Source organism: Mirounga angustirostris, unplaced genomic scaffold (assembly GCF_029215605.1).
Source record: "Mirounga angustirostris isolate CCGP_5_RB_7025 unplaced genomic scaffold, mMirAng1.0.hap1 SCAF_1, whole genome shotgun sequence".
NCBI classification, from domain to species: domain Eukaryota; kingdom Metazoa; phylum Chordata; class Mammalia; order Carnivora; family Phocidae; genus Mirounga; species Mirounga angustirostris.
Window position 1 is genome coordinate 2,138,821 of NW_026991709.1, and position 18,036 is coordinate 2,156,856.

At 60.2% G+C, this 18,036-nt stretch overlaps 1 protein-coding gene across 2 annotated transcripts in view; it reads right to left on the reverse strand.

The window, feature by feature from the left end:
* Window positions 1-8,942, reverse strand: part of TRPM2 (transient receptor potential cation channel subfamily M member 2) — a 57,144-nt gene extending 48,202 nt beyond the window's left edge. The window contains exons 1-3 of one of the 2 annotated variants that reach the window (XM_064578042.1): window positions 8,813-8,942; window positions 5,644-5,915; window positions 4,865-4,953 (exon numbers count right to left, since the gene is read on the reverse strand). In XM_064578042.1, the coding sequence (XP_064434112.1) occupies window positions 4,865-4,953; window positions 5,644-5,739 (185 nt within the window). In that variant the 5' untranslated portion in view covers window positions 5,740-5,915; window positions 8,813-8,942. Of the gene's footprint in view, window positions 1-4,864; window positions 4,954-5,643; window positions 5,916-8,812 lie in introns of those variants that run through there. The other variant, XM_045902362.3, reaches the window with a different exon arrangement.
* Window positions 8,943-18,036: the final 9,094 nt, after the last annotated feature.

Consider the following 18,036-nt stretch of genomic DNA (forward strand, 5'->3'; position numbering starts at 1 on the left):
ATGTTTATAGCAGCAACGTCCACAATAGCCAAACTGTGGAAAGAGCCATGATGTCCGTCAACAGATGAATGGATAAAGAAGATGTGGTTCATATACACAATGGAATATTTTGCAGCCATAAAAAAAATGAAAGCTAGTCATTTGCAACGACGTGGATGGAACTAGAGGGTTTTATGCTAAGTGAAGTAAGTTAATCAGGGAAAGACAATTATCATATGATCTCACTCATATGCGGAATTTAAGAAACTAAACAGAGGAGCATAGAGGAAGGGAAGGAAAAACAAAACAAGGTGTAGTCCGAGAGGGAGACAAACCACGAGAGGAATCACAGGAAACAAACTGAGGGTTGCTGGAGGGGAGAGGGATGGGGGAATGGGGTAACTGGGTGATGGGCATTAAGGAGGGCACGTGGGTGTTCTATGCAACTGATGAATCACTGACCTCTACCCCTGAAACTAATAATACAGTATACGTTAACTACATTGAATTTAAATAAAAAATTAAGAGACCCACAGCCTGCCCTGTACCCAGTGCTCCTGGGCTCCTCCAGGGCTGCCCTTCCTGCTGTGTGGAGTGACCACAGGGCCTCCCACTGCTCTGAGCACAAGGGCCCACCCGTGGCGAGCTCAGGGCGTGCCCTCTGACCTCCTTCACAGACCTCCTAAGGGGGACTCAAGGCACTCTCAGACCTGCAATGATCTCGGGGTACATGTGGGCTATGTGACGTCCTCGACCTATGGTCCACGGCAGGGACGGAGCCACCAGGATGAGGACCCAGCTCTTTATCTTGGCCCAGTGCTGCCCCAGACCTTCTACGTCTCTAATAGCCTGTGACAGGCCACCTCCTTAGCTGATCTCTGAGCCAGCCCCTCTGCTGAGCTTAGATCTTAAATCTACGTGGCTTCCCAAGCTGACTCAAGGCAGGAAACAGCACCCAGTCCACTGGCCCAGAGTGAAATAATCAGAGCTTTTCTGCGGGGCTCTTGGCCCAGACGGGCATAAAGGGGAACACCAGCACCAGCCCTGTGGGAGGATGGAGCGTGCAGCGGCTCAGTCTCTCCGTCTGGGTCCCTCCCAGCCGTCCGGAGAGGCACCTTGTCCCACTGAGCACGCTCGCCTCATACTGAAGATCGTTTCCAAAACATCCACTTCGGTCTGTGTGTCGTCGACGGCGGAGGATTTGGTGTTCCAGGGAAGAGAACCACACGCCAGGGCCGTGAGGTAAACATGACAGAATGCGGGACGGTCCAGGGTGGTGGTAGGGAGAAGGGCAGAGCTGAGCAGGACCCTCGGGACACGGGACTAATGAGAGACGGCAGGTGAGGCGGGGGGCTCCTGTCTGGAAGAAGGTGCGGGAGACCCTAGCGCATTTGATGGAAATGTTTAAAGTGTGGAAATACATCTATTTTGAGGCTCCGTTGGTGATGGGGAGGACCTTCCCTGCTGGAGGGACCCGTCTGATGGGCGAGAAGAGAAGGGCTCTGGGCAGGACACACTCCCGGCAGGCCTGACACTGCGGTCAGAGGGGCCTGCTCACACGGCTGGCCCCTGCTGGCCCCCGCCCACCGGCTTTCAGAGCACTCTGCAGTCCCTGACCCGTGGGCCCTGCTCTGGGCCCACACCGCGCAGACGCTGGGATTTATGCAGAACACCTGCTTTCCCTCAGGGCCTGGGATTTGGGGGGTGCTAGGCAAAGGTGCCTATGGGATCAGCCCACAGGGCTAACCCCGGGCACTGAGTCCCCAGTGGCTTAGTGGGACAGAGACACGGCGCACGGCTTCCTGCATTTTTCCCAGCTGGCCTGCCCTTCGGGAGGGGGAGAGCGTCGCAAGCCTGCGCGTGGGGGTCTCTGGACCCCGCTTGTGTGTTTTCCCTTGCTGAGCCTGGTGTGCATCCCTGTGACAGCTTGTTGCCGGGTCCCAGAAGTCTTAGCAAATCACTGAACTCGTAGAGCGGCCTCGAGGACCCCCAGAAACCAGCCGCCACCACCCACCTCTGCCTGGAAACAACCCCCCTTCCTCCCTGGGGCCTGCCCGCCTGCGGGGAGCACCTTCCGCGTGGGAAACACGCTGATGAGTGGCAGGCTGCGGACACACCGTCCTCCTCCATGCTCACCAGGGCGCCAGGCAGCGGTGGCGGCCCCAACCACCAGGCACCCGACCGCGCCGCAGACCCCACTCTTGCCACGTGGGGTCCCAAATCTTCGAGAAGGAAAGTAAGAGATCATGAGGATGCTCTCTTCTTCAGTGAACGTGCTCTAGGACCCAATCTGAGGGCCACTGGTGCTTCCGGGCGGTGACCCAGACACTGGCCGCCTCTAGGACCCCCAACATGCCTGGTGAGTTCCCAGTTGGCGGAGGACGGAAAACCTCCGCGCAGCCGCACCTCGCCAAGCTTTCCGCCCTCCCTGCAGTTCCTGACACCCCAGGCCCTGGAGCTCTCCCCAGGACCTCCGGAAGCCTGCTTCCCCTTTCCAGCTATAAATCCTATCCCCGAGTTCGCATTCATTTAAATCTTCTGAAACACAATTTAGGGAAATGCATCAATAAGACGGCCAATCAGGAAACAGTGGACTCCATTCATTCTAGTTGCTGTTAACCAGTTACACTGACATGTACTCAGAATAAAATACCTCTAGGTGCCCCCCAACTTTCTGGCCCTCACCGGGTCCCATGGTCCCCAATCGTCAATGTAACATCCAAGGGGACGAGCCACTCCACCTGCTATCTCCCTGTGTCACGCCCTGCATTAAACCTGATGCTAATAAAGGTGCTTCTGGAAATTTCCAGAACCAAACACATCCTGAGCACTTTTTCAATGTGGGGAAAGGGGTAGGAAGCCCCATTTCAGCCTCAAACCCAAGCTGTGTCCCCCAGCCCTCGCTGACCCCTGTCGACATTCCTCACGGGGTCGTAACTCAGAGCAAAGAAGGGGTCCGGAGTTCCATTGGTGGCGCCCCGGAGACCCTGCAAGCTGGAAACCAGACATGGTACGTCTCAGAATGACTCTGCAGCCAGTGAGTCCTGTATGGGGACTTTGGGTGGCTCTAGTTCTCTCTGAGGCTATGTCCACAAGCTTATTTTAACATAACTAAAACCGGAAACCTCGACACAACGCTCTCTCTGTACGTTGTCAGACTGAGCCATGTGGCCTAGAAACCACCCGCCACATGTATCAGAGGTCACTCTGAGCTGGAGCACGCTGGCAGCCGTCCGGCTCAGGGGTCTACTCCCAGCACTGAGAGGTGAGGACCCGTCTCTGAAGCGGGGCCAAGCCAGGGGCGTGAACCCCGACACGTGTGCAGGACGTGCGGGGTGTGCACCCCGACACGTGTGCAGGACGTGCGGGGCGTGCACCCCGACACGTGTGCAGGATATGAACCCCGACACATTTGCAGGACATGCAGGGCGTGAACCCCAACACATGTGCAGGACATGCGGGGCGTGACCCCGACACGTGTGCAGGACGTGCGGGGCGTGAACCCCAACACGTGTGCAGGACGTGCGGGGCGTGCACCCCGACACGTGTGCAGGATATGAACCCCGACACGTGTGCAGGACGTGCGGGGCATGCACCCCAACACGTGTGCAGGACGTGCGGGGCATGCACCCCGACACGTGTGCAGGATATGAACCCCGACACGTTTGCAGGACGTGCGGGGCATGCACCCCGACACGTGTGCAGGATGTGAACCCCGACACGTGTGCAGGACGTGCGGGGCATGCACCCTGACACGTGTGCAGGACGTGCGGGGCGTGCACCCCAACATGTGTGCAGGATGTGCACCCAGACACGTGTGCAGGACGTGCGGGGCGTGCACCCCGACATGTGTGCAGGATATGAACCCCAACACGTGTGCAGGACGTGCAGGGCGTGACCCCGACACGTGTGCAGGGCGACACCGGGGCATGCCACAGGACCCCAGGAACGGCATCATCGTTGGGGACCACTCCTGCCTGACTCCGTGTCATCGTCCCTCCACCTTCCCCATACAGGGCCTTCCCGCACAGGCTGCTCCTCCCGCGTCATGTGACACGTTGAGCTGCATGATATTGGTCCACGATGGGGAGAGAGAAGGTGACTCTGCCACCACAAAGCCACACAATCGTGGTGCAGTCGACTGGTATGAAAGACAGGTACATGGAGCGTGGGGAGGGAGCGGTTACTTCCCAGTGCAGTCAGGGAGGGCTGCTCAGCAGAGGCAGCGTTGGCCACAAAGAAGGAGTGGAAGAAGTAAGAAAGGACGTGGCCTGTCCGGCACAGTGCGGACTCGGGTGTGGCCGCAGGGGAGGCAGGAACACAGACATGCTCCGTGCATCCGCAAGGAACGCCAAGCCACACCACGCCTCCCGCGAGGTTCCTGCGGAGCTGCCCGCAGGCTCCCCCCGACTCAGGGGGGGACCAGCGGCCCCAGAGTGAAGTGTCCCGCAGCATGGAGGCACCGTGGCCACTGCTGCTGGTGGAGGTGGTCGTGGCGGCCACACCAGAGCCCTGGGCTCCATGGGGAGGGGTGGCAACAATGGTGCGGAGGGGCTTTGCGGTCAGGGGTCCCTGTCTGGATGTGGCACCCTCCCCGGTGAGGGGCCTGGCTTGTGGGCTCTCCCTGAGGCCCCTTGCGGTCCCCGAACCTGTGACACTCTCGACTCCAGAGGGAAATGAGCATTCTAGAGGCAGCCACTGGTGCCCAACTGGGTTCAAGTCCAAGCACCACTGCAGAGGGGTCCCATTATGACCCTGGACGGGTCACCTAAGTTCTCTGCACCTCTTCTGCAAGCAGGACGGGGTGAAGCTGCTCCCCCCAGCAAGCTCCAGGGGTAAGCGGAAATGCCGCAGCCACCCAAGGCCACACAGCCACGCCACTCACCCCGCGTCTGACAGTTTGGAGCTCTCCACAAAGTACACGCACTCCTTCTTCTTGATATTCTGCGGGACCCACGAGCTGAGATTTTCTTGCTGAGGATAAAAAGGGCACTTTGAGACCCCTGGGCAATCACAGCACTATTCGGGGGGAGCACACCCTACGCTGCTCCTGGACATGGCTGAGCTCCCTGTCCAGCTTTGGGGGCCTCTTCCCAGGATGGCGGTGGGGGGCCCGGCTGAGGCTCTCAGGTGTGGGTTCCAGCGGGAGGATCACTTCCCAAAACTTCCAGTTTCTCTGTTAACACTGCCTTCCTCGAGAACAGAGCCACGTGACGGATAAAGGTCTGGACACCTGCCTCTGTCCTGGCGAGACAGCAAGCTGAGATGCCCTCTTGCCCACCTGACCAGGGGCCCAGCAAATCAAACGCGCCCTTCTGCAGTCTTGTCCCGGGCCTCCGGGAATCTGGTCCAGGACTTGGGTGGTGCTCAGCGCCGTCCCAGTCAAATCAGGGATGTCAGGGGTGATGGCTTCCCATGAGTCTGACCCCGGACAGGACTGACATGCTTACCCAGCACCCTCCCAACCTGACCAAGAACATGAAGGGGTTGTGAAGCCCGTGGGAGGGGACAGACCTGGCCACTTACCATTCTCTCCAGGCCCCTTTCCCCCAGCCCCGCTGAGCCTCTGCCCGGGCAGGAAACACCCCTCCCTGGTGGTCATTGTGCCCCACAGGGCTCTGGTGGACCCGGCCGATGGGCGCCTGCGGACCCCCAGAAGCCCACCTTTGCACTGTTGCCAAACAGGTACTGCAACCTCCTGGTCTTGCAGAGACTGCTGTTGCTGCGCTGGAGACTGGGGACCATGCCCAGGTCAGCCATCCTCCTGGCTGCACCCCAAAGCCTTCCTCCTGCCTGGAGCCGGCTGTCCTCAGGGTTGGGGGCTCCGGCCTGCGGGCTACTCCCACTCCAGCTTCCACAGTCTCCTGGCCCCCTCAGGACAGCCTTTCCTCCAGCTCACGAGGCTGAAGGTTCTGGAAGGACACCATGGGCAGCTGCTGGAGTAGATCAGAGAGGGAAATGAGGCAGGTGTCTGAGAGGACCAGGCACAGGTCTCCTTGTGTGGGGCCCGGTCCCCTCACAGATCTGCACGCTTCCCCTGCCGCCCACGCTCTGTGCCCCAGCCGGGACTCTTGCACGTGCCCAGAGCCCAGATGCCCATCTGTAACGAGAGCGACCTCAGGTCACGGCGAAGGGCCCGAGGAAAAGCTCCGTTCCCACCCTTGCTGCTCCTGGCATTTCAGAGATCAGGGGCCTGCCCTCCCAGCATGGGCCCAGAGTGTGTGTGCGGGGGGCGGGGGGGGGGGGCGCGGGCAGAAGGATTTCAAAGGAGGAGCCGCCGCTGCCCTGCACCCCTCCCATCTTGGGCTCTGTTCTCCGAATTCCCACAGCAAGCCATGCAGTAGCCCCTGGCCCTTCCTTCCAGTTGCTCCCCTTTGGAATGGGAATGTCTGTCCTGTGCCCCATCATTGCATTCGGGACAGCTTCACAGCTGGAGAGGAGTCTGCCTCAGCATGAACGTACCTGGGGTCTCCCCCCACCCCTGACTTAGATGAGATTTAGATCAGACTTTGGACTCCCCTCCCCCCCCACCCCACAGTCTGGACCCTGGAAGAGTCTGGAAACCCAGGGCTGACCATGATCTTACAAAGTCCCCCCTCCAACCTTCTCTGAGGTTCCCCTCCAAATCTGACCATCAACCCTTTCTTCACATTTCCCCCGAAAGCAGTTGTGGTCACCCGGGTTCACAGCTCTAATTCTCCAAATGCAATGGCAAACCGGTGTGTTAAGAACACTTTGAAAGGAAATGGCTTCCAAGAAGACAGGCCCGCAGACACGTAAACACACAGAAGGTGTCAGCACACGGGCCTGCACGTACCGTCACACAAAGTACACGTCTAGGTGCTCACTGTAAAACTCCTTCCACTTTGCTGTATGTTTGGAAATTTTTACTTAAAAGGTAGGAAAGAAACCCAAAACACAATCAACGGACTCAAAAAGTAGAGCTTAATGGTATAGATACTAATTATAATAAATATATGAGATCAGGGTAGCTACACAAATGTTTCTGAAACACACACACGCACACAAAAATGCACATCTGTAAGTGCCATTCAGCGCAGGTCCCTGACCGGAATGTGAGGCTGTTGCCACAGAGCTGGCGGGCCTGAGCGGGGTGGACGTCCAAATCAGAGCGCTGCTCTGAGCAATCGTCAGGAGTAGAGAGGACAGAAGGGGCCACGGGCCGCGAGCACAGGGGCACGGGGAGGGGCCCACAGCAGGCCGTGCCCAGGCAGCACCCCTCATCCCCGCCTCCCGCAGTGCAGGGGGGCGCTGAAAGGTGGCGCCCCTGGCAGCATCGGGACTAGACACCAGGTCCAAACAGAGCGAAAGTCCCGAGGACCGTGCTTTATAGCAGCCACCTGGGGCCAGGACGTGGGAACTCACCGAGACAGGGCCTCCTCCTCACACCCCACCCACCCCAGCCTGAAAGGCCCAACCAACAGACTTCATATGTGAGGCCCCACCACCCCCGCCTCTGCTTCTCCTTCTAGACCCTGTACCTGCTCCCTGCGGCTCCCAGGTCAGGCATCCTCTGAAATCCAGGCTGTGAAAACACTTTCGAGACTATAAATAGCTACACTGGATGAGAGACGAAGGAAGTGCCAGCCAACAGCACTGGGCCCTGTGGTCTTGGGGGTGGGGGTGGGGAAGTTGCAGTCAGAGCTTAAGTCCGAGATGGGCCAAGTTCCGGATCTCCCCCGGTCTGGGTAAGGCGCCCCCCGCAGACTGCGCCTGCCTTGCCGCAGCCCAGCCTGGGTCCCTGCGCCTCACGCTCCCGCCTGCGCCCAGGCCCGCAACCCCACCCCGGAGCTTGGCCCCGACTCTGCGCCCCCGCAGCGCCCCGGCTTGTGCCCCCGCCCGCATCAGCACCCCGGCCAGCGCCCAGGTCCCGGCCCCGCGCAGCGCACGCACCCTCGCCTGCGCTCTGCTGGTGCCTGCAGCCCAGCCGCGCCCTTGGATCCCGGGACGCGCTCCTCCCAACCCGCGCACCCTCCCCTCCCCCACCCGCGCCGGTCGTGCTACCTGTCTCCGCACCCCGGTGCTGTCCATCCCGGTGAGGGGGGGCGTACCTGCTCGGAGCGGCCCGTGTCCCCGCGTCACTCGCGCCGCTGCGCAGGACCGCCAGCTGGCCCCGCGGGGCCGCCCGCATCTCGGGCTGAGCGCGCGCCCCGCGCAGTGCCCCCCGCCCGCCCCGCAGCGCGCTCTGCGTCACTGGCCGAGAGCTCAGCCTGCGGAGTCCCGCGCCCGCGAGAGAGCCAAGGACGCGGGCTCGGAGACGCCCTGCCTGCCGGGTTCCGCCTTCCCGGAGACCCCTAGACCGGGCTCTCAGGCAGGCGCTTGCCTCCCGAGGGGTAGCAGCCAGCTTCTCTTTGAAAGGCTGGGCGGCAGCAATTCTCCCCAAGCCCTGCCCGCGCTGGGCTGGGAGGGGAGGTGGGGGGTGGGCGCTCAGGTGGTAGGCAGGGCAGGAGACCCAAGTGGGCCTGGGGCCTGGGTGAGCCACCTCCCCTCCAGGCCTCAGAACCTCCTCCACCAAGATTCCTGTGGCTACCCTCACCCCAGTCTTCCTGGCAGGGCCCAAAGCCAGGAGGCCGTTCCCGGTCAGGCAGGACCGGTCCGCAGGGGCCTGAAAGCTCTCACCACAGAGCAGCCAGGTGGTAGGTGCTGGCCATGGGGCCCCACACATGTCCAAACTCCTCCCTGGCTGCCCTGGCCCTTCTCAGTCCTCCTGACTGGAAGAACCATAAGGAATTCTGAGCCCCCCCGCACCCCCGTAAAAAGAGCTGATCACAGCTTTCCTAACGGTCCAAACCACCCCCCACAGGGCTCTCACCTCACAAAGGCCACTGCCCTCTCCTTCCCAGCCACCAGCCCACAGTGCCCCGCAGCCACTCCTGGGCCTCTCTGACCAGGGGGCGGGGGACTGCGGCGGACCGCCGGCTGACTGGCCACCCTTTCACTTCCTCCCCCGGCTGTATGACCTAGTGTCCAGATTCCTGCCCACAACATCCTCCACCGGAAGGCCCCCAGCCTTTATCTGCCCCTGCCTCTCCACAAAGGAGCCAGCCACAGTGCTATGGGTCCACGGGACCCCTGCCGCACCGTCCCACCCCCTGGAGATCCGTGTGCAGCTTGGGGAACGTGTCAGGACCCATCAGAGCCCCTTGTACAGGCCAGTACTTGATGGATTTCTCAAGACACTTCGATAGGCACAAAGGTGGCTGGAGCCCTCCCCGGAAGCAGTTAGCACCGGGAGGCAGAGAGTGGGCGGCAGTGAGCAGGACCACCGCAGATACGAGACTCTCACCTGCAGGAGGCCCGCCCACCTGTCACTGCGGCATTCTGGGTCCGCCGGCTCGGGCATTCGACAGGTGCCCGCCGCAGGAGTTAGCTCGCTGCGGGTGCCGCCGCCTGGACAGCGGTCTCGGGCCCCAGGTAACCGGCCGAGGCAGCAGAGACCCGCCAGTGCGTGCGGCTGCGTCCAGGCCCCCGCCCCGCGCTCCTTCCCTGGGCTGCCTTCGGGCCTGAGAGCCATCTCATTGACGAAAAGCACACAGTGTGTGCGTGTGTGTGCGTGTTAATATTTCATGACACGGTGACAATTGCAGAGCTCTGGTGGGTGGCACGGACGGACTGCCTTTTGCTTCCACGTATCCCAGGGCCTCTGTGGGAACATCGGCTGAGGGGAAGTCGTTCATGAAACAGGCTGCTGACCCAGCATCTGTGCTCACACTGTCCCCCGTGTGGCTCCTTCCCTTCTAAAGAGAAACCACACATTTCACAAGAAGGCCACGTTCCATCTGCCAGGACACCATTGCAAGAGCACTTATGAAACATCCTTCCCATAAAAATAAAAAGGCATTTAACCATAAAGCAGGAACACAGCAAGTACTGATGTTGATTGTGTGTTGTCTCAAGTTCAGATAAAGGAAATGCAAAGCAGAGGACTTTTTCCGACACGGACAACATGCCCTAGATAAAAAGCTCTAGCAGCAAAAAGAAAACCGCAATCCGTGAAAAAGGGAGCAATCTGACCGCTTGACATCAGCACGCTCCGGTCATGAATAATACACAGGGCTAGAGCAGCTCGGCTGCTGGCTCCTGGGGTGGGTCCGAGCGGTGGGGAGGCGGCACGGCCAGGGTCTAGCACAAGGGCTGCAAACTTCTGTCCGGCCACATGGTAAATACTTCAGACCTTTCGGGCCCAGGGTCTCCTCTTGACTGCTCAACGGTGGCCCTGCAGCCAGAAAGCAGCCACTGGGCCGCAGGGAAATGGATGGGTGTGGCTGGGTGCCAATAACACTTCATTTATAAAAACGGGCAGCGGCTGTGTTTGCGGGCCCCTGGTCCAGAGCAAGCCCCGGGAGAGGTGGGCTTCATGCTGGGGACACCGTCATTTTCCTTCATCTCTTCATGTCTGAGGTCGACAGATCAGCTGCGTTCCCAAACGGCTCATGGAAAAGGACTCCCCATGAGATGTGAAGGTGAAGTGGGAGGCACACGGTGTGCGTGAGGATACTCTGCGACTAAGGGGCACAGCCTGCCCCTGTCTCTGCAGGCCTGCCCCGAGAGCCAGAGCCGGCAGCGCGTTTCCAAGCAAACAGTGATGGGGACAGAGCTGGAAATGACCCCTCAGGTCACTGCATGAGATGAACACACACGGGCCACCCTTCCCGCTGCAGGTGTGTTCTGTGATTTGCCGCGGGGACGTGAAACATGCCGGTGGCCCGTCCTTCCTGACCTCTCTCAGCGCCGGCCGGGGGCACCCTCCAGCAGAGGGGTCAGCGAGGTTTATTCGCTTGTGTGCACCCTCCTTGCCAAGTGCCACACCGCGCTCCCCATGCCTGTTTGCAGTCCTCACAACACGACGTGCCAGGAAACCTTCTCGTGCCCATTCCCTGATGAGGGACCTGTGACGCAGGGAAACTAAGGACCATCCCAAGGACCCGCGGCAGGGTCCAAAGGCACCTGCAGACCCAGCGTTCATCTTGGTCAGCCCATCCCCAGGCATTTCCTGAAGACTTACCATGCCCAGAACCTGTTTAGGGGCGAGGGCTCCAGGAGAACGGAAGCCCAGGTCTCCACGGGGAGAATGGCATCAACAACTTCAGGTTCTGTGTCGTGAACGCTGAGGAACTCTGCTAAGCAGGAGCTGGAGAACAAGGAGGGGTCAACGTCAGGGAAGAGCAGGTGCAAAGGCCCTGAGGTGAACTCAAGTCTTTGTGTTTGAGGACAACAGGAAGGCCACCAAGGCCAGCAGAGCATGCCAGGGGAGTACGGCAAGAGATGAGGGAGGCAAAAGCAGGGGCCAGACCATGAAGGGCCTTCTGGCAGGGAAGCAGGTCCCTTGGTCTGACACAATGTTGTTTGGGGCCTTTGCTGGTGGGTCAAACCACCATGGGCCCTCAGACCGGGTGGGCCGAGGCCCCACAGGCAGGAAGGGCAAGCCCAGACCCAGAATGTGCCCATTCTGTGGGAAGGCATTGCCATCCTGTTCCTTTGAGGGATGCTGTGGTGCATGGCCTCTGTCTGGGCCTCCGTGGCCATGCCCTTCCTGATCCACCTGCAGCCCATTGTTGGCTCAGGACGGATGCTGATGGATGCCAACTGGCCAAGGAATTTCCCTCCTGAGCTGTCCAGCACCTCATCCATGGTGGATGTCCCTGATGGGCCTTAACAGGGGGCATGAGGATCTCCCCCCTGCCGCCCACTGCCAGTGCCTCTTCCCGATCCTGGTCCCTAGTTTTCCAGTTTTCCTCCCCTTGGGCCCCCACCAGAGCATCAGGCCACTCCAGTCATGATTCCACCATGCTCTAATGTCAGTGTTCTTCCCTTCCCCCACAGAGCAGAGAGGCAGGTGCTCCGTGGGGGGGGCGGGCTGGTCCCCCTTGGGCCTCATGCACAGCCAGGCACGATGGGGCTGGCTGCCTGGTCGCGTGGTGTCTACCAGGGCTTCCAAAGCATGGATAGCACCCACTCAGGTGGCACAGCCTTGCTCTGAACACTGTGGGGTCTGCATGGTGATTTTCCTATTGAGGCTTATCCCCCCCAGACCTCCAGCACCATGGGGTCGGCCGGGTCATATGGCCCACACAGCAGGCTGCCTGCACCCCAGAGGCCCTGGAGTCGAGTGAGGAGCTGGGCCTTTATGCCCCACGTTGATCAGTCCGTCACTGGATGGGCCTGGCCCCTGGAAGGCCACCCCAAGGAGCCTGACACCTGAGGGCCATGGCCCCAGCGCACAGAAGCCGGGGAGAAGCCCTTTCCCACAGGAGTGTCTGGTGGGGTGGCTCAGGGCACACCCAGCTTAGGATCCCAGAAGCCATGCAGAGCTGAGGGCAGGGCCTGGTGTGGGGCAGCGGCTCCAGGTGGCCCGCTGGTCCTGCCGTGCTGTCCCCTGTGCATGCGGGACGGCGGGTCACCTCCAAGGTGACGGGCTGCAGCACCCAGGCGTCTGTCCCTGAGCTTGTGTTGAATTTCTCCCCCTCCCTCATCACTCACTCCCCAGAGGCTGTGCAGTAACAGGGAAGCTTCCTGCCCACAGCCTCGTGAACAAGCTTGGAGTCGCCAGAGACGGCAGCCCGGCCCACAGCTGGACCTCCACAGAGGCCCCGAGCCAGGCCCCCGGCCCAGCGGCTCCCAGATGCCCGCCCCTCGGGACTGGTGAGACGCTAACGTCTACTGTGGGAGCTGCTACATTCGGGGCTGTTTGTTACGCAGCACAGATAACTGATACGGGTGGAAAGGTTCGATGGCGGAGTGTGGCGGGGGGGGGGGCAGACGGAGGGAAGGCTGGGGCAGGTCTGGGTCCTCGCCCAGGCCCTGCGTGGGCAGAACAGCGTGGCCAGTGGGCCCAGCGGGCAGTCCCCCTCCCGGCACACTGAGGACAGCACAGATGCGGCCCGTTGCCCTCAGCAGTGCTCCTGGCAGTGAGAGGCAGCCACCCCCACACCAGTGGGTGACTCCCCCAGCCCGGGTGCTGGACAGCCCGCTCAGGGAGACTGAGCTGCAGCTACAGGCAGGCTGCATCCGGTGCTCTCCGGGGAGCTGGGCCCCCGGGGAGCCCTGAAGCTGGTGGCCCGCCAGCTGTGCACCTGAGCCCCAGGGGCCTGCTCCGGGACCCCCCACCAGTGATAGGCCAGGGCCCACGCCCTGGGGCGGGGCAACTCCCCTGCAGAGGGCCGGTTCCTGGGAGGGTCTCCGCTGAGAGCAGTCTGGAGGCAGAGTGGCTGAAACACAGAGGGGACAAGTTCCTCAAGGAGAACCTGGCGGGAGGAGGGCAGGCAGGCCTGGGGACTGTGCACCCTGGGGTCCCCTTGTTAGCTAGCGACAGTTTCTGCTGTCATTGGAGAAACAGAGCTCACGCCTGGAGGATGTTCGCCCCCCACCCCAGGACCTTCCCCTCTGCCCCACTGTCCAGCCCAAGCGCCCCAAACCTTCCCCTGCGCCTAAGTCCCTGCCCACTGTGGGGCAGGCCCCGGATGAGGGCTGAGCCGGCAGGCTGTAGGGGGGAGAGCAGGCCCCTTCCCTGGGTCCCGATCACCCCTGCTGGAGAAGTGCCATCCCCAGAACTGCCCAGGGGCCCAGGACCCAGGTAGAGGGATGACCGCACTCCCAAGCCCCTGGAGGCCCCTCCCCTCCCCCCTCCAGCCCCAGAGCTTCCAAGAGCCCTAAGGAGGAGGTTCTGACGCTGTCGGTACCAGAAAGGCAGCTTGCGGGAGTTCTGGGGGGGCCATGTGGGTCTGGCACACGGTACTGGCGGAAATGATGTTTGGGACTCAGCTCGGCTAGAACTAGAAGAAAGGAGACTGTCCTCTTGTAGCCGGGGCCACCAAGACAACCCCAGGGCACCAGCCACGTGGCCACCCTATGAGCAGAGCCCCAGACAGACGGCTGAGAGCGGGGAGTTTCCCCAGGAATAAGGAAGTGTGCACAGGGACACGAGGAAAGATGTGGTGGCCAGCCAAACACAAGGTGTGTGCGGGCTGTCATCTTTCCCACAGCAACAAGCAGCTGAAGCCGCGGGTTCTCTTTTTCTCAGATATTCTTCTGGGTCATCTCCCCTCCCTCCCTCCCTCCCATCACCCACCTCAGGTATGTGGCTCTGGCCAGCAATCCTGGCCTTTCAGAGTCGGCCGCAGCACCAGGTTCACGATGGCATGGGTCGGTGCCAGGCCAATCCCCAAACGTGCACCGGAGTCACTGGGGAAAAGCTTTCTTGCTTCTGGACTCGAGCAGAGAGTAGACAGCGTCCGATGTGGGCAACTGAAGGCTGGGAGGGTGAGGAGACCCTGGGCCCCATTAACGAAGACTGAGGCCCTGGATCCAGCCACGCCTGAAACCAAGCCCCTTGGCTTCTCAGTCACGTGAACCAATGTTTCATTTTTGGTTTAAGCGAGCTTGTGTTGCACTTCTGGAGCAAAAGCCTATGAGCATGGTGAAATATGAACAGTGTTACCACTGTACACAGTTGTGGAAGGGAGCTGGGGACGTGGAAATCCAGGAGAAGCTGGAGAAATGTGAGGGAGGGGGGCAATAAGCAGCCCTCCCCAGGCAGGGAGGCAGGTGCCAAGGAGGGAGCTTGCAGGGGAGCTGGGGAGCTGGGAAGGTCCAGTTAGGCAAGCGGGACCATAAGGGGGGCGGATGGAGAGGTCCGTGGAAGGCAGTGGCCCCTTCAGACCCCCTGCCACCGTGAATTTGCAACAAGGGATGCTGGTGGTGGGTAGGGCTGCTGTCGGGAAGGGAAGACCCCTGTCCCCCCAACCCCACCCTTCTGCATCTGTCCAGCTCTCTCCATTTCTGCCCAGGATGGCCTTCACTACTCCTCTGCCACCTTCCAAAGTGCATGCGAACATCCTGGAGTCAAGTCCTGCCTAGAGCTACACAGGGAAGGGACTCCTGGCATTGCACAGTGACACAACCCAAACTACCACACTTAACTTACCAAAGAATCCTCACCTTACAAGTGTCACCTGAGTCACCAGGACCTTCAACTGGCTCACACCCCGGCCACCCTCTTGAACAGCCGAACAGAGGTGGTAGGGGCTACAGAGGCCCCCAGAGGCTAGAGAGCTAGGAGCACAGCTGTCCCCCTTCCCCCCATGTGGGTGCCCGACAGGTGCCACTCCTCCCCTTCGGCTGAGTGGGTTCCTGCCAGAGGCTGCCTGGACTCAGGGACAAGTGCTCCTGTTCCCCAGTGATTGGTGCAGGGAGATCCTCACACCTGAACCCGAGCGCCTTGCCCTACTCCAGGCAGACCCGCAGAGTCTTCACACCTCTTTCCCCCATCACCCCATCACCTACAGAAAACCCTCCAGGTGCAGCCCTGTCCTGAGAGCTGGGGTCTGTCCCACAGCCCTCCCTGGCATGGCTTACACCCCACCTGGACTGGTCCTTTTGCCTGGACCATACCGGTCCAGGTAGGAGGGGGAGGGGCCGTCTCAGCCAGGTGGGGTCCAGCAGGGCCAGCAACTCCCAAGCCCCCTTCCCATCAGCCACCGGCCCACAGCCACGACATACAATGCCCCATCACAAACCTGCTCAATCTTCCCCAGAATGAATTTCTGCAGATGCCTGCTTCTGTCTGCTGGTGGCACCATCATCCACAGCTTGGGCAGACTCTCTGGATGCTTCTACACCACCTCTTGGCCCAGCCTGCTCTTCACAGCTCCTGGCAGCCCCTGCTTTATCCCTGTCACCTGGTGGCTCTCAGGCTGGGACAGCCAGAAGCCCTCTGCAAGCTCCCATAGCCTGGGCCTCCTGGAAACTTCCTTCCATTCTCAGTGAGGCTGAGCTCGTGTCTGCCTTTCTCTTAGGTCGAGCCTCATTGGTTAGATCATTCTCTGCCTGCTTGAAGGCTAAGAACTCAGAATGCACTGCTCTGAAACCCCCCTATGCTCCCAAATTTTACACTGACTCAACCATGGCCACCCTGAGCACCCTCCCTCATTCCCCAGCCTCCCAGCCATCCTATTCCTGAACTGATTCTTCCATGGGATGGACCCACAGTGCCCCTGCAGGCCACTACCCAAACCTTGGCTTCTTGTGACTGCAGGATTCCCGCATGAGAGCTGTTCTGTCCTGCCCTGAGACCTGGACAGGTCCCCAGGGGCTGCTACTAAAGCCACTGTCCGTTTGAGAGCTCTCACTGCCACTGTTTGTGAGCCTTCTTTCTCCTCAAAGAACACCAAAGTTCTCTGTTGCCTGAGGAGACTCACACACCATTTTGGGGGCCACCTCACCCGTGCCTCGGTGAGAGCGCTCAGGGCAAGAATCTGACTGATAAACCACTCACGGCATGCCGTGGCCCGGCAAAACACGGCACAAGGACAGAACCCGAAGCAGCGGCAATTGTTAAACTACTGTGGGAAGGCTTTCCTCTTTGTGGGATCCCCCATGTTGTGTTTGTAATACAAGCAGCAGGGCTGAGTGAGATGGGGGATCCTGCAGTAAAATTCTGCTCTCTCCCACTGCAGCTCACCTCTCGCCATGCCACAGGGCCCTTGTCCAGGCTGGTCCTCCACGTGTCTCAGGGGCCCTGGGAAAGCAACCTCTGTCTGACCTCTGTTCAAAAAAACATCATTCTGGGGCGCCTGGGTGGCTCAGTTGGTTAAGCGACTGCCTTCAGCTCGGGTCATGATCCTGGAGTCCCGGGATTGAGTCCCACATCGGGCTCCCTGCTCAGTGGGGAGTCTGCTTCTCCCTCTGACCCTCTTCCCTCTTGTGCTATCTCTCATTCTCTCTCACTCAAATAAATAAATGAAATCTTTAAAAAAAAAGAAAGAAAGAAAGAAAGAAAACATTATTCTGACACTTCTTAAAACAGTAGGGAAGACTTTATTCAAGACTATTGCAATAGGGGAGAGAGGTTGGCTTCGACTCCAAATACAAAGAGGACAAGAGGGGTTTACAGCCAAGGAGCAGAGTTGGGGGCCAGTGGATGGAAAAGTACTGAGACATCATGGGTAGGGGGTCTTGCTAAAGGCAAGCTAAGATGATCAGACTCTACTTGAGGGATGAAGAACTTAATCAGCTAATGGGGGTGATCAGACATCAGGGGTGGGGGTGATAGGCTTTGCTGAGATGGGGCTGGGCAGGGCACAGGCAGGACAGCGGCTTAGTGAAAAAGAGGCCTTAGAGGATGACTCAAGTGGGGTCTTGTCACCTCCACCAGCTCTGAGATCCCAAATGCCAGTCAATGTAATCTGCACCCCTGGTAATCTTTCATTTCTAAAAGGCTTAATGTGGGGCACCTGGGTGGCTCAGTCGTTAAGCGTCTGCCTTCGGCTTGAGTCATCATCCCGGGGTCCTGGGATCGAGCCCCGCATCGGGCTCCCTGCTCAGCGGGAAGCCTGCTTCTCCCTCTCCCACTCCCCCTGCTTGTGTTCCCTCTCTCACTCTCTCTCTGTCAAATAAGTAAATAAAATCTTAAAAATAAAAATAAAAAAAATAAAAGGCTTAATACTCGAAAGGCCACCTTTCCTTAAATGCTCAAGGGGAGGGAGGGAATCCACACAGCCCCAGGACTGTCCCTGATTTCTTATTTCAACAGTTTAAATCGCAGTTATTCAGGGAGTCAGGAAACTGTGACCTCTATCCTCCAGGCTTGGGGGTTTGGGCTCGGGGCTCAAAGGCTGGGGGCTGGGGTCCTCGAGGGATCGGGGCATGAAAGCTCGGGATTGCGGGGACTCGGAGGCTCGAGGGCTCGGGGGCTCGGGGGGCTCGGGGGCTCGGAGCTCCGGGCTGGGAGCCTTGGGGGCTCGGGGATGGGGGGTTTGAGGATTCGAGGGCTCGGGGGCTCCGGGCTGGGGGCCTCGGGGACTCTGGGGTTCGGGGGCTTGGGGCTCGGTCACGAAGACGGTCCTCACCCGGTCGCAGCAGAACTACGTCAGAGGCCGCATCTCCAAGCCGCACATGCGCCGGACCGGGCGCACAGCCTGAGGGGCGGGGCGGGGCAGGCCGGGGCGGAGCCAACGCCTGAGCGCAAGTTGGGTGGCCTCACTGCGCTCGCGCCGCCCCGCCCCCTCACGGGGTGGCCAATGGGCTCGCAGGACCCGC